The 16,686-nt window shown below is 27.9% G+C and overlaps 1 protein-coding gene across 1 annotated transcript; it reads left to right on the forward strand.

The window, feature by feature from the left end:
- The first annotated feature begins 6,628 nt into the window (after nt 1-6,628).
- LOC113849548 (UV-B-induced protein At3g17800, chloroplastic-like) lies at nt 6,629-12,179 on the forward strand. Its single transcript, XM_027479534.1, has 2 exons — nt 6,629-7,186; nt 10,315-12,179. Exons 1-2 carry the CDS (start codon nt 6,840-6,842, stop codon nt 11,096-11,098), a joined length of 1,131 nt encoding a protein of 376 aa, XP_027335335.1. The 5' UTR covers nt 6,629-6,839; the 3' UTR covers nt 11,099-12,179.
- Nucleotides 12,180-16,686: the final 4,507 nt, after the last annotated feature.

Below are 16,686 nucleotides of genomic sequence, written 5' to 3' on the forward strand. Positions count from 1 at the left end.
GATTTCATTCCTAAAACATGGAAATCTCCATAAGAAACCGAAAGGACAAGGAAGAGGGACGAAAACCAAAACCCTAACTCTTAGAACTTACCTCCAAGCGTCCCCAAACACAATCTCAACATTCAATCCAGCTCCCAAATGGCTTTGGAAGCAGTTTAATCAGTAAGAACGAGTTGAAAATAGAGGGAATTGAAAGAGAGATGAAGATAAAAGAGTGGCAATGTGTTCCCCAAACGCTAAATTCCTCAAATACCTTTCTGATCGCGACACTATCGCTGCAGCGAGGGCTCCCCCTCGCTACAATGAAAATTTCAGAAGAAACTGCACTCTGATTTCTGTAGAATCTCGCTACAGCGAGACTGCACTCAGAAATGCATCATTCTCTATTGTCTTCTCGCTACAACGAGAACGTAACAGAATCACCCAACTCGCCCACGGCCTTCTCGCTATAGCGAGATCGCCCCTGCATTACACACTTAGCCTATATTTCAAATAATTCCAGTCCAATCACAATTCCACATCACATTCCAACCACACTATACAACTATCTTTACAATCATATTCACATCTAACTGATCACACAGTCAGTATTCACATATATTCATATCATCATATACATCAAATAAATATTCAAACAATAACTCATATATTTATATTAATAATTAATAATGTACAAAATTTGGAGGGTTACAATAGAAATTCCATTTTTCGCATTATTAAACATTATTATATCAAATCAATGAAAGTCTCATTTGGGATAGGTTCGTTGTAAATAAAAATATTCAATTGCGTACAATATTAATAGAAACAGCAATGAGTTTAAAGAATGTAATAATCCATAATCAAAATTTTTTTAATTAAGAACTGAACATGTATTTATACATATCAAGTATAATAATTTAAAAATTGTTTGTTAAAATATATCAGACTTAAAATAATATTTACACAGTTAAAATAATTACAACAAGTTGACAAATTAAGTCCTAGAGCATTCTTCAAAATACACCAAACACTGAGAACCCAATACTAGTCGGTCCTATGCCAATTCTCTATTTTTGCCAGGTCTTCAAAATCGAAGTCATTATCTGATTCAAGATAAGGATCACCTGAGTCAGTAGTAGTCTTCTTGCCGGTAACACGCTCAAAAGTCTATCTAGAGGGTCTTCTCAGATAATCGTGATCATGATATGTAAACAGGTAAGTCACAACACTGGGGTCCTAACTGGGTCGGGGAAGATATATACACACAAAGTGTGGTGTATTCTACTTATAGAAAAATCAAAAGGGATACTATAATATAGTTCTATTTCCATCGTAATAGTATTCCTAAGTACCTCATCAACATGTACAACAATTCTAAAGAAGCATATTCTCTGGTATTCATTAAATACATGATTAAGCCTATTAGTTACAAAACTACCTATCAGCCTAATCCTTTCCCGAGGTTTCGTCATCCTGGTTTCCTGAAAATATTTGTAAGGATGAGTCTCTATTCTCATTACCAAACATACATGCACAACCAATTCAACCATACAAACAAGGCAAGTACTACAAAACATCATGTCACAAGATTATGCTCATACAAAAGTAATACTTATTAGTTATTCAACTTATTACATTCTCTCTTTAGTAGCACTTAGATCCCTTGAGGTCTTCCTTAGCACAAATAGTTGTTAGATAGCTGCAGCTACAAGGATAAAATGTGTGCCGACTCGACCCCTTTTAACAAAAATATGATCAGGAGTTTAAGTTAGGAAACAAGTGTGAGACCTGTGGTACTCTTACTTTTATTTGTTATGCACAATTCAAGAAGAGCATCTACCACTTTTATTTTTCTAAGATTTCTCGATCGCCTCCATCTTCCACACCTCCAGTGTACCTCTAAACTATTCATACTTATCCTTATCATATTCCTTCCTCATCTCATTTCACTTTCATATTTTTCATATCATCTCTATATTTCTCATGATGGATTTACTCTACTCATTATTATGCCCCAAACTTATCATCTTTCTACTAACATATTATTCATCCTTTCATCTCTCTATTTTATTCAATTTCATTACTACGTTATATATTAATCATTCATTGCCGAGGGTTGGTCACCCTCACACTCAATCCACAACATATATGCATATACACTCAAAACAAGGGTCATACACATCATTCAACGCCACAAACATACTTCAAACATAACAAAAACATGTTATCATCCATCATATACTCAAAATCATGTATTTCATCATAGCATTTTTATAAACACAAACATACCACTTTCTTAGTAACAAGATAGAGTTCTTCTTACCTTGAAATGGAAGTTTAGTGAGGGGTTTGTAAGAGATCTTGCTTAAAATGTTGAGTTTTTCCTAACTATCACAAGAGATCCTAATTAGAGGAGGAAAACAAGAAAATAACCACAGGAATGGAGAACCAAACTTCAAAAACTTACCAAAGAGTAAGGAAAGTAAACTCCTGAGCTTTGATCGGAGAAAGGTTGAGATTTTTTCAAGAATTTTCTGAGGAAATGAGGAGAGAAGTCAAAGAGAGTGGAGAGGGTCGTAACTTGGATTATAATCCAAGTTTCTCAACTTGAAAAACCTTTAAATACTCCTCAACTTTTGACATTCTCGTTATAGTGATTTTGAACGCTCGTCTCTTGCTACAATAACGCTCATAATATTCTGAAGAATCTCCCTTCATACCTATTTATCTTCTTGATCAAGTTTAAGATATTCAAATTCTAAAACCCATAAACACAGTTGATTTTTGGATTTAAAAATTCTTTCTATTTTTAACCTATGTTTAAACACACATTCTTCTTTTCCCTCTTAATCAATTAAGTGAATATATAACTTTTAAACTTCATATAAAAACATTAGTTTAAAATGATAGTATTGTAGATATTGACATAAGATATATTTGATAATATAATATAAATAGATTTATTTTTTAATGAACTTTATGTACTCTTAATTTTAGGATGAAAATAAAAACACTTCAACATGTTTCAATAACATGTAAAACAAACTTACAAAATAAACAAATATTGTGAATCTTTCATGCCCTATTGCTTTAACTCCTTCCACTTCTTAGGTTAAATGTTTTTAACATTCACAATCAATTTCACTTACCATAATTACAATGTTTAGTTGAAAAGAAAAGAGTAAAAAGGTGAAAATAATTTTTTTAATTATTTTATATTTGATTAAAAATTTTAGTGAAAAGGTGAAGAGGAGAGGAGAATAAACTAAAATACATCATTACTTAATTTTAGTTTCCTTTAAAAAATTTAAAAAAAAATGGAAAGGAAAAAAACTTTTATAGTAATTGTACACAAATATTATTTATTCAATAATTTTATTCAATTATCTTAATTATATAATAATTTAAAATAAATTTTACCAAACTTAAACAAAACCAACACTATATTTATACAAGTAACATTGAATTTTGGTTTATACTATTTCTTAATTATGATCTATCTTTGTATATTAAACTTCTAAATGAAATAATTTTTGGAAGTTATCTTAAATAAGAATATTTTTAATAATTAAATAATTTTATTATATTATGTAATTTTTTATATATTAAGTTTTTATTTAATTTTAATTAGAATTTTCATTATTTAATTTTTAAAAATTTATTTAATTTAATCTTATTCAATATATAAAATAAGTATATCAACAAATTTTAATTTTAATTTTTTAAAATCACTAAAAATCATTGTTAACTTGTTAACATATGTCAACTAAAAATAAGTTGATATATATTATCACTTAGAGTTATTAATAAACACACTTATTTTTTTTAGAATAAGTATATTAAGAAATGGTAATTGTAATTTTCTTAAAACACCTTAAATATACAACTTACTGCAATAATCATTTTAAAACAAACAAACCTCGTCTAATTTTGTGTGATATATCATATTAAAATTTTAAATTAAATCAAAATCTTTTTTCCTTTAATCAATTATCTAATTAAATAAAGTTTTTATTTTATTTATTTATTTTAATAAATATTTAAATTTCTTTAATAAATACTAAATATAATAAAATATTCATATATTATCATTATATTTTATTAGGATAGGTGATCTTTTAGTTCATGTACATGTGGATGAAAATAAGTTAGACTAGAATAGGCTTTGCATAAGTATGCATGACTTATTTAATAATTTTAAAGGTTGAGTCTAATCTATTATATGTTATAGATTTTTTATTAAGTTCAGTCTTTTTTTTTTTTAAGTTTGATTTGACCTATTAGTATTTTTAATGGTTTACTTCATATTAAGATCTTAAATAGGTTATTAAGTCTCTTTATTTAGGCTATCAAATCATATAAATATGTATAGCTCTATGAAAGATATAAAACTTATATTTAAATAAAATAAAAAATTAGTTCAACACTTTAAATATTTGTAATAAAATTATATATTTCAATTTATTACTTTTAAACTATATATTTGATGTAAGTAAGTAAATTACTAAACATACAATAAATACAACTGCAGATTAGGAATATGCATATTAGATAGATCAAATAACAGTAACGCAAAAGATTCTAGCAAGCAACATTCTCTCTTTGAGGATATGTAATATGAGCACTTTTAAAAAGGATTAGGATTTTTAATTCAAAATTTTATTCATTTTAAAATTTAATTTATTTAATATAATATTATATTATAATTTTTATATAAAATTATTTAATATATTATTATAAATTTTATGAATCTTAAATAGACTGTTCTATCAAACTTAATAAGTTTTTTCTAAAATTTAAGTTTACCTTATTCAATTAATTAAGCCTTTTAAAAGTCTAAATTAAGTCTATTAATTAAATAGGTTAAGTTAGGTTAGATTGTAGGTCTTTGATGGACTTAGTTTCATCCTTACTTAGAGAAGACTCCTTTTTTTTTTTTAATTTAGTCCTTATAAGTAAAAAAAAAAAATTATAAATCAATTTGTATGAAAATTTATTTTCATGTTTATCCTTATCATTACAGTACATTATAACTACAAAAGCTTTCTTCTATGTGGCAAACAACTATCTAATGTAGGTTTAAATTGTCTTTTCTATACAAGACATTTTTTTTTTTTGTAATTTAACTCCAATATGAAAAAAAAATTGTATATTAGTTCCTATATAAAAATTTATTTTTAATTTTGTCCATATCATTATGGTGACAGTTTCATATAAGTGTCAAGTGATATTTACTCATGGTCTCCTGAGGAGTATTTTAAATTCTTCAAATAAGCCTCACATTATGCTTCATACTTTTTCACATTCAACTTATGTCTTGATTCATTTTACATAAGCATTACCTTAAGCATTTTTATCTCTAATATCACTACTTGGATGCTCCATCATATCTCATCATCATCATTATCCCTTCTTTAATCATTTTTATCCCAATATCTCAAAACTCGATCATGTCCCCCTTACTCATGCTTAAAGTTAAGAAATTTCTTCCATTATATTCTTGATATATTTGTAAGAAAATCAGAATCAATATTTAATCATCACTATCATTATGATTTTTATTTATTTCTATCACCACGAATTAACTATCTTAAAAAAACAAGATTGGATAAAGGATGAAGATTTTATAAAATAGTAAAACATATAAGTAGTAATATTTGAGATTAAAATATTAAAAGTGATGCTCGTGTAGACAAATCAAGACATAAAGTTTTCTAAGAATAGTTCTTACACAAGTTAAAAGCAAAGAAACATTAGCTTATATAGTATAAAGTATAATATGAAATTTCTTTAAAGAATTCAAAATACTCATTTGAAGATGATGAGAAAATATCACTTAACACTACTATAAAAATATTATTGTAATGACAAGGATGAAATTGAAAATAATTTTTTACATAAAAATTTATATATAATTTATTTTTTACTTATAGAGACTAAATATAAAAAATGAATCTTGTATATAAATTAAAAGACAACTTAAACCTATCACGTTAGATAATTATTTACTACATAAAATAGAAATTAACGTTATTATAACATATTGTATTGGTAGGGACAAAATTTAAAATAAATTTTCATATATACATATTTTTTTACTTATAAGAACTAAATTAAAAAAAAGGATATTGTTTAAAGACTAAAATATAATTTATTTCTATTTTATTCATTAAACTAATTTTAAAATTTTAAAAATAGAATATCTTTTATCATAAAAATATTACTAATGTAATTTCTCTGCAAGTTTTAAAATATTTTAATATTTTATTATTATTTTTTTTATTCCTTAGCCAAGTTTTGCAAGATCCGTTTATTAACGGTAAAATCTTACATTATATTTTTTATATTTTACATACATTCATAAATTCATATAACGTATGACATAAAAAAATCTTCACCTTAATGTTTTCCTACACCAAACTGAATGGGAAGTTATTTAAAAAGAAAAAAAAAACAAGACTCAGACAACATTTATTGGAAAAGGAAAACATTAAAAATTAAATGTTTTATAAACTCAAATGCTTTGATGGAAGCGATAAGTAGTAGTATTTTAGAAGCAATTATCAGTGGTGTGTATGGGACCACAGATAACAACTGTCCCACCCACTAGAAAACGCACTTATCACTTATCACCGCACACAGAAACTAAAACTCTGACCCTTCCTTTACCTCAAAAGTCTCACAACCCTATCCGTTATTCCACAAAACCAAATCATAAGATATTTCAGATTTTTAGTTTCACCACTTCACTTCTGAAGAACAACGATTCTATACAGAACCAAAACAAACCCACTTTTTTAGTTAGTTGTTTAACACAACACAAGACATCTCACACCAAAAGACCTTTGTTGTTGTTGATGGAAAACTGTCTCTTCCGCCACCTTCAGTTTCCCCACACACTCATCACGCTCCCTTCAATATCGTCATCATCGCATAAACCCCACTTGAGATTGTTCAAAAGACCCATCCAGAGGGTGAGTGTGAGGGCGAGTGCTGGAGCTAGCCACTGTGAGTTTAGCAGTTTGAACTCGCCTTTGGAGACACGCTCTTTGGTGGGTAAGTTCCTCAGTGGTGTGTTACAGAACCACCCTCAGTTGTTCCATGTTGCTGTTGGGGAAGAGCTCAAGCTCTTGGCTGAGGATCGTGATGCAGCACATGCTCGCATGTTGCTTGGTTCTGCCTCCGATGAGGCATTACTTCACAGGTTCGTGCCTAAATTTTCATGACCCTCTTGTTTTCTTTAGTAGTTTTTCTTTTTGGAAATTATTAAAAGGATCTCATCGTGAATAATATTTATCAGAATTTGGTTTTTGACCGAGTAAAAGGGTGTGGTGTGATCCATGTAATCAACCTCGTGGTAAGGCTTTTGTTATTGTTATGTTTTATGGGAACTTTGTAACTTGAAATGAATCTAACTGGATATGTATGCATGTTGTAATGTGTTTTACTTGCGATTTACTCTGTATCTTAATGAAATATGTAACTTCAATGAGGAAATTTAGTGATCCAAGATGTGAGGTTATAAACTTTGTATCTTTTTCAGCTGGGTTTTGTTAGTAGATGTAGAAGTGTGTTGAACATGTTATATGTTTTTTTATTTGTTTGGGGTAGAATTAAGCTTTTTTTTTTGTTTGTTTGTAAAATTGCTGATATTTTATTTAGAGGAAGAAGAAAGTTGAGCTCAATTTTCTAATGAGCACGAATATAGTTAATATGAGAAAGGAGAACAACCCATGTTGTGGTCCTTAATGAGCTTGATTTGGTTGTTTTGTGGATGTGGTTATCTTTGTTTTGCTTTTGATAGGGAAAGAAACTTTAATGGAGTTTAAGAGAGGGATTATAACTGAAGGGAAGGTAAGATAACTTCCACAACAGAGGAATAGGATAAAACAGTGAGAAAACAAAGAATCAAGAATACAACTTATTTGAGATTGCAATTCTCTAGAAATATTCATGAGCAGTACACCAAAGAAAACTCTAAATATGAGTACAACAACAACAACCAAGCCTTATCACACTAGGTGAGGTTGGCTACATGGATCACACAATGCCATTGAGCTCAGTCAAAAATGAAATCTTTAGAAATCTGGTTAATCAAATGGTCTCTTTTACCTTGTTAAATTTCATGGGCCAAGTGAAGTGATGCTCTTGAGATGCAAGCATTTCACTTTGAATCTCCAATCATATACACCATTGCATTAACTGCAGTTTGTTACAATTTTGGCTTACATGTTTTGACCTTCATAGCAGAACATTTGTCCCCTGCCCAAGATAAAAGGACACAGTTAGTAGTCATCAAGAACCCGTATAAAATGTTCTATGGAAAAGTAAGAGGCTTCAAAATACATTTCCTATTCATACTGTTCTAAGCTATCACATTACAGAACACTCGCCAAGGAATGCTAGGCCAGTGAACTTGGCACAAGTCATTTATATTAATCCTTTCAAGATTTGATCGATGGGATGGGTCTAATCTGGATCCGGACTCTATGTTTCTCTGAAAATTCAGACCGAATTCACTGCTTTTGATGATCCTACTCTTTCCATAAGAATTATTTATCATAAAGTGGTGAACAGCATATGGGTCCAGGGTTGAGGCAGATGACAGGAAACTGGATATGTCATTTCAAGCAACCCAAGTTTGGCATGGTATGGTCTCTAGATGGGGTTTATAGAGTGGCCTATCTCATTTATTTTCCTTTCTTTTGCAAGGTAACATTGGAGATTCTAGGAAAAATACTCTTGAAATCTTCTGTTAAGATCCAATTGCAAGATATGGGACTTGAGTCTCACATTAAAAGTATGAAATTTTAACGTGGGGTTTTTTAAGGCTTTAGCCTCTCCAATTACAACAGCTAACTTTTGTAGTATAATTCACCCAAGGTTCTTATCTATTGGCATCAAAGCCTTCTACCATGTTTCTCAATTGCAAAACGAGCGGTGTGGGTGGTGATGCTGAAATGGTAGTGTTTGCCTAGGACTAATCAAGAGGTTAGTGCACGACCTGCCTGTGTGGACGTCAGGGTTGCAGAGCATGGTAGAATGTTAGGATCCAATCCCAAGGTATGGGACTTGAGTTCCACATTGGAAATATGAGATTCTAATGTGGGGTTTACAAGGCCTTGGACTCAAGTACAATGGCTAGCTTTTGTGGTTGGTTCTCTCAAGGTTCTTATTATCTTCCGACACTGTTAAAATGATTTATAGGTGTCTTAACTCCTTTCCAATTCAGAGATATGTATAATAATATTCTCCAGTTTTATTGCATCAGAGATACTATATATATGGCTTATTTATGATGAGGAAGGTACAGCAAATAATTCAACAAGAATCTGATTCAATTCTTGTAACTTGTAAGGATAATGAATTAGTCCTTCTCCTTCAAGAAACATTCTATCTAATTATTGATCTGTGAGAATAGGTTTGCACCAACCCCTGACTTTAGGTCCATACGTTATTGCCTTGGTATTGAACATTCTTAAATGGAAAATCCAAGAGCTTGTGCCTCAATGCATTTTTTTTAAAATGATACAATCATAGTTGATGAATCAAGAGAAGGACTAAAGCCTATGGAATGTAAGTTCAATAGTTGCATGGACGTAAGTTCTATAAGATACAAGTTAGTAATGTTTTGGAGGTGACATTAGGGATTGTATCATACCTCAAGTTGCATGGTATTGATATCTTGGTCAGCATTCCTGATCTAAAGCTAAACCAAACTTTCTGTGGTCTTGATTTACTTTTCTGCAGTCTGTAACATTTGGTTGAAAATTATTTATTCCAAAATTTTAGTGACGTTATTCTTGTTTTGTGTGAAGCTTTGGAAGTTGAGAAAATGGTTACTTGATTTTAAGTGGGTGATTTTAGATCTCCTTCTCTGCATCATAGCTTCAAACTTTATGCATGAGTAATTAGCATTTCATCTTTTCTCTCCTGATCTACTGACTGTAGAAGTTCCTACTTCTTACTGAGAGGATAGCATAACTATGGTATATTTTTGGCGAAATTCACACAAAATATACAAGCTTTTATTAGGTTTGAGATGATTTAATTTTTGCTACCTTTTGATTATAGGTATTTGATTTGCCCACTTTGACATGAACTGTACTGTTATTTCTTTTACACTGTTTTAATTGAAGTAAAATAACTTTTCAGATCTTAAGCAGTTTCTGCATGATTAAATGAATTGGGGTATTACCTGGCACCAAAGCCATACCCTGGAATAAAATAAAAGATCAGTTAAACCTTCATCTTAAATTCCTCAGTAGTTGCATGATACGATTGTAGATATTCATTGAAAAGATGTTAACTTGAACCTTTTCTGACTGCCAGGAGGATTGCACAAGTAAAAGAGAATCAATGTCAAATTGCTGTAGAAGATGTTATGTATTTGATGATTTTTTACAAGTTTTCTGAGATCAGGGTCCCTTTGGTTCCAAAGCTTTCTAGTTGTCTTTATAATGGCAGGCTAGAAATATTACCCTCTAAGGACTGGGAACTAGAGTCTATACACAGCTTGGAAGTTTTGGATATGATAAGGGAACACATAACTACTGTAACTGGCCTGAGAGCAAAATCTAGTGTAAGTGAGAGTTGGGCAACAACCCAAGTTAGGCAATTCTTACTTGCCCGAGTTTATGTTGCCTCCATATTATATGGTTACTTTTTGAAGTCTGTTTCGTTAAGATACCACCTGGAACGAAATCTATCTTTGGCTAACCATGATCTTCACCTTGGTCATAGGACTTCCCTTATGTGTTCTTATGGATTCAAAGATGCCATCTTTGGCCACTTGAGTAACATGCAAACTATAGGACAAGGGTTAATTAGGCAGGAAGAGGAAATTGAGGACTTAAAATGTTATGTTATGAGCTTTCACCCTGGATCATTGCAGAGATGTGCCAGATTGAGATCTAAGGAGGCTGTGAATTTGGTGGGGAGTTATAGTTGTGCCCTTTTTAGCAATGAGGAATCTGGTTCAGTCGAGAATGATGATGTTATTTTAACTTCATTTTCTAGCCTGAAGAGGCTAGTCTTGGAAGCTGTTGCTTTTGGATCTTTCCTGTGGGAGACAGAAGATTACATTGACAATGTATATAAGCTCAAGGATAATTAAGTAGCATAAAGGCAGAGGTTGCCAAATAAATTCCGAATTTGGCAAGCGAATTCTCCTTGTATATATAGTGAGTTTGGTTTTAGCTTGAGTGTTGGGTTATGTTTATATTGTATAGTTCACATTTACTCTATATATAATGTAAAGTTCTAGTGCGCGGACTTAAAAGTTGATAGAGATTTTAAACAGTACAAAGTTATTCACTCTATATGGATCTATATGTCTTTTTGAGATACTTTCCAGCTTTTTACAGGAAGATTGTGATGTCACTAGGGAAAGAATGTGTAATTCCCCATTTGCATAGATTTGAAATTAGTCTAAACTATAAAGATTCAACATGCTTCAAGGTAGGATGAAATTGCATAAACTACTTGAATGCCATGCCCTCAAGTTTGCTTGTGATGCTATTATTGCAAAATTTAAGCATCTTCACGTCTAGATGGTTTATATATGCATACCTATAATAACATCTGCCTCCACTGATGAGTTGGTGAAGCTCGAGAGTTTAACAAATTTAGAATTGTACATGCCAGAAAACAAGAGATGATGCTGATATGGTTTTTAATTACTACAAAGATGTCACTTTGTTTACACCTGTTTATAAACTTTTCTATGAATAATTTGATTAAGATAAACTGGAAGGCTTAATTTATTATTTTTCATGACTCAAAACTCATTAAGGTGTAAACTGCACAGCATTAGAGAGAATAAGCATAAATATTCCTGAGCACTACATGTGAAGTGGAGTTGCTTCATAGCTTATGTGAAGCAAATTACTACAGTGATTCCACAAACTTCTGAGGCCATTAAGGTGTATTTGGAGCTTATAGTTCCTCTGGTACTGGAGATAATAAATTTGTTATTCTCTGATCAGTGGCTGTTACTGAACCTTTGGCAAGGGGTCTTGCAGAAAAATTGAGGGCTTTATTTGAGGAGGGTTTGAATGATTTGCCAGAGCTATTGGAGGAACTCTCAAGCATGGTATCAGAGATACCCTAATTTTACTAATGGGAACTGATTTTAGCGGGAGAGTGTAATCTTTGAATAAACCTTGAGATTGCATGGGTAATGTATTTTAATCCTTTAGATTTTAAAAATTCTTTTATCAGTTTTTGGCTTAATAAAACCATATTCCGTATTACAAAACAACAGATAAAATAAAGTGTAAATAGAGTACAATGAATATCTTTTCACAAAGTTAGGGACTAAAAATTGTTTTTAAAATTCTAGAGATTAAAGTAAATGATTTATACAATCTCAAAAACTCACTTGAGGTTTACTCTATAACAGTGCTTACATTTATAATAGTGCCTAAAGCAAGAAAACTTTTTAATTAAAAAAATACACTTAGGAAACTCAACAACAATAAAAAATACGTTAGTGCTTTGCTTTTTTTTTTTTTTTTTTTTGTAAAGGAAAGTCAACTAGTTGTCTTGAATCTCTTATTGGTTTACATATTTGATTTATGAGAATTGCTATTTGGTATAAAAAACAAAACATGAAAAGTGATGAATCAATTATATAACATTGCCCCTTTGATTTCTACCAATTTTTATTTTATTTTTTATTTTATTATTTAAACCAATTATATTAAGACACGAAGGATTTGTTGAATTTTTGATATTTTTTTTCTTTGGTTCTCTCTCCTTGGATTAACGATCGAGTTGAATTAAGACCACCAAAACTAGCAGATGATTGCGTTTTGGATGGCTAATAATGGAAGATGATTTGGATGCTCAAGTTATGACGCTTTTAAAGAGTGTTAAAATTGTAAAGTTCATTAGAAAAGAGGGTAAAAATAGATAAAGTAAACTGTAAATAATACCCTTTTTTAAGAATTTTGATTATAATGTGTTTGGGAATTCTTTTTAAGGAGAATATTTATTTCAAGTTTTATTAAGAAATTAAAAAGTAAAAATAAAGTATAATGTTAATGTATATAAAATACAAAACATTACGCCCTGTTTACGCTAAAATTTGGGCTATCTTAAAAAAAAGGTCAAATTGTAACTTATCATACCTTTTAATAACTCTAGTTATTTTTTTTTAATGGTAAATTTGTTCTGATTAATGGTAAATTAGATGTTGGGGGTTAATTTTTTAAAATATATCAAATGCCCTTAATCTGGTTTCTATTTATTTTAGTTCTATTTTTTTTTATAGTTAGATTAACAAATGTTTTAAAAATATTAGTTTAAAATTTAATCAATAAAAATATGCCTTTTAATATATATATTTAAAAAATATGAACCAGTGTTTTTAACATTATCCAGAATTAAACTCTATACCAAATTAAGTATCTTATTTCTTAAATTTACTGTAGACTTTAAAAAAACAAATTTATGCAACTTTCTCTTTGATTTCTTATTTATGATTTGTTTATATTGAAATAATTAAAGAGAAAGAAAATGAGAGAAAAAAAAATGTAATTGTCATATTATTTTATTTTATTTTTATTATCTTACTTACAAAAAATAAAAATTATACATAGTCTTAGTTTTTTTGTTATTTGGATTGCATTGAAAAATGGAGAGAGAAAATATTTCTCATACGAAGTACACAGTAAATAAATAAATAAAAACTTCCGAATAAAGAAAAAGGTCGTGTGGGGAGGTGAGTTACTTTTTTAAAAATTTGTAATTTAAAAAAATTAAAATTTGAAATAAGAAAAATATATTATAGTAAAAAAAAAAATTTATTAAATTAAAAATTGTAATTATTATAAATAAATTTTTAATACATTGTACTAAATTTCTTATTTTCTTTTTTACTCATTTAAATAAATAAATGGTTAACAAGATTTTTTTTTTTTTTAGATAATGAGTCTAATTTATGTGTTTAATTGAAATCAATCTTTTGGAGGTCTTTACTTAGTTAAATTGAGAAGTTATCTTAAGATAATTTTAAAATTTACTTAAAAGTGGAGTAAACTTTATCATAAAAAAATTAAGATTAGTTTCTGTTAAAGTATATTTTATTTTTATAGAATATTCATCATTTTTTATAAAATTTCTTTCATGTATTTTTATGTTATATTATTCACGACATTAATTTAGTAGTTGAGAAATTACCTTATTTGATATTTTTAATCTGATGATCTATTTTGTTCTTTAAATAATCATGTTAAGTGTAATTTTTAAACTTCTAATTTTATATCATTTAGTAGTTTGTCTTTTTTTTTTCTTTATAAAAAATATAGACTTCTTTTTAGTTACATGTTATTAGACTTTGTTTGAATGGGGGAGAACTCCTCCCCTTCCTGAAAAATATAAAATAAAAATATTTTTATTAAATAATATTATTATTAAAAATTAACTTTTTAGATTAATTTAGGTTTTTATAATATTTATTTTGAATATAAATTATCATTCTTTTTTGTTTACTAAAATAAGTGGAGTTTTTTATTTTATTTTTTTATTTCAATTCATAAACAACTTTTTTTTTTTACTTTTTTATTTACTAAAATAAGTTGATTTGAGTAACATACTTTATTATCTTTAAGTAAAGTTTCCTGTTTCAAACTTGTGTTTATTCATGGTATGAGTACAAAATTACATCCCCTAAAAATTATTAATAGTTTAGAAAACAAAAAATTAAGGGTTTGTTTGATTTAGTTTTGATTTTTAATTTTTGAAAATTATATTTTAAAAAACTTTTATAAAACTATTTTTAGGAATAAAATAAAATAAAATTTGTTAGATAATTTAGTTTCTAAAACTGTATTTAGTTAAACTTTTGTTGGTTTTAAAAAGAAAAACAGAAAAATAAAAATAAAAACATCTAAATAGTGATTCTGCTTTTCAGTTTTAAAATAAAAAAATAATTTTAAAAATTTATATTAATAAACAAGTTTTTCTGTTTTTTATTTTTTTAAAATAAAAAACTCTATTCAATAATAGAAAACAAACTAAGCCTAAGTACTTTATAATACAACTAAGCAGCTAAAATTATCCAACTTTAATTTTACTAAAATTATCAATTTCAATTCAGGGTAGTGACAAAAATTATAATAACATCGCTAAGGAATTATGTATTTGAGTGAAAGTTTAAAAAGTTAGATTATTTTGTCTTTTTAACTTGCATTACACATCACGTTTAATTAACTCTGTTTTACGTCAACAGTAAAATAGATGTAGACATTAAGTTATGTTAAATCAGAGTAGCAATTAAATCTATTCATTATAGAGGCAAAGTTGTTCAAACATTAGATTTAGTACTGTTATACAATATATAATTATTAACATAAGCCAGGCCCACTAATATAGACTTTACTATAATTAAATTAGAAAATGACTTAGGAAATATGAAAAAAAAATCATGAAATAATTTTTTTAAATAGACGATTAATTGATTCAATAATATAAATATATTCTATAATTTTTTTATAATTTTTTATTTCTCTATGTTACATCTCTTATTTTATCAATTTTTTCTCTTCTTACTTTTCTATGCTGTAACAAAATTTGAACAAATAGCATTTCTCATTAGTAATTAGCAAATATGAACTATGAAGCTCATCAATAATACATGATAAGACATTAAATCTAATTAAATAAGAAAATAAATTCGAAAAATATGAAAATTAATTCTAAAGAATAGATCTAGTGGATCAAAATAAGATCACGTATATAATAGATTATAGATTTAAAAACCCTGTGCCTTTTATATGGAATAAAGAAGGGTAAGTCTTCTATGCTAAGTTTAAAACACTTTATTTGCAAGTTAACATTTCTTTCGTTGCAAGTAAACCGTGAAGTTAGCATTTCAAATTATATGGTCATATATATTTTAGGTTTTGATATTTTAAAAATTATTATTAATCATTAAATTTATAAAAGATATTTATTTTGTTTTTTACTGTTATTTTATATTAAAAATAATAAAATAAATATCGTTGTATAAAATTGGGTTGAACCAAATTTCACGCTTCAGCACTTACAAGTATCATAAATAATTTTTTGATTGAATATACGGTACACATATTATTGAAGAGGCATATACTATTTTCCTTAAATGTATAAATTTAATATTATATTTTAAAAAATTAAAAAAATATATTTACTCCTTAATCTTTAAATATATATATATATATATTTATTATTAAATGATACTAAAGGACTTTTCTGTAAAAAGAAAAATATTAAAAGACTTCTTTACAATAAAAAGTAAATTATAATAAAAATAAATTATAAATTAATTACACCATTGATATTACACTACTAGCATTTTATACCCCACCCCTTTAAACGCGCAGGCATCAAAACAAAAACTTAAATTTTTTTTATCTCATGTTTATTTAAAGTTTTAGTTTATTTTTTATTTAGATTTAATACTATATCTCTTTTAATATTTTAGTAATAGTTAGGAAAATTTTTGGCAAAAGAACCCACCATAATTGGCTAAACAAAGACAAAATTAAAATAAAAAAATGAGAAAAATAAAAAATAAATAAAATAATAATAATAATAAAGTTTTATCTTATTAGATAAGGTAGATTACATGAATCATATGATATCATTAAACTTGATTGAAAATTAAAATTTTAAAAATATTACTAATAAAAAAAATTATCTTAATAACTTTTTTTAATT

The sequence above is a fragment of the Abrus precatorius genome, unplaced genomic scaffold (genome assembly GCF_003935025.1).
Source record: "Abrus precatorius isolate BTA unplaced genomic scaffold, Abrus_2018 Scaffold9, whole genome shotgun sequence".
In the NCBI taxonomy this organism is placed as follows: Eukaryota; Viridiplantae; Streptophyta; class Magnoliopsida; order Fabales; family Fabaceae; genus Abrus; species Abrus precatorius.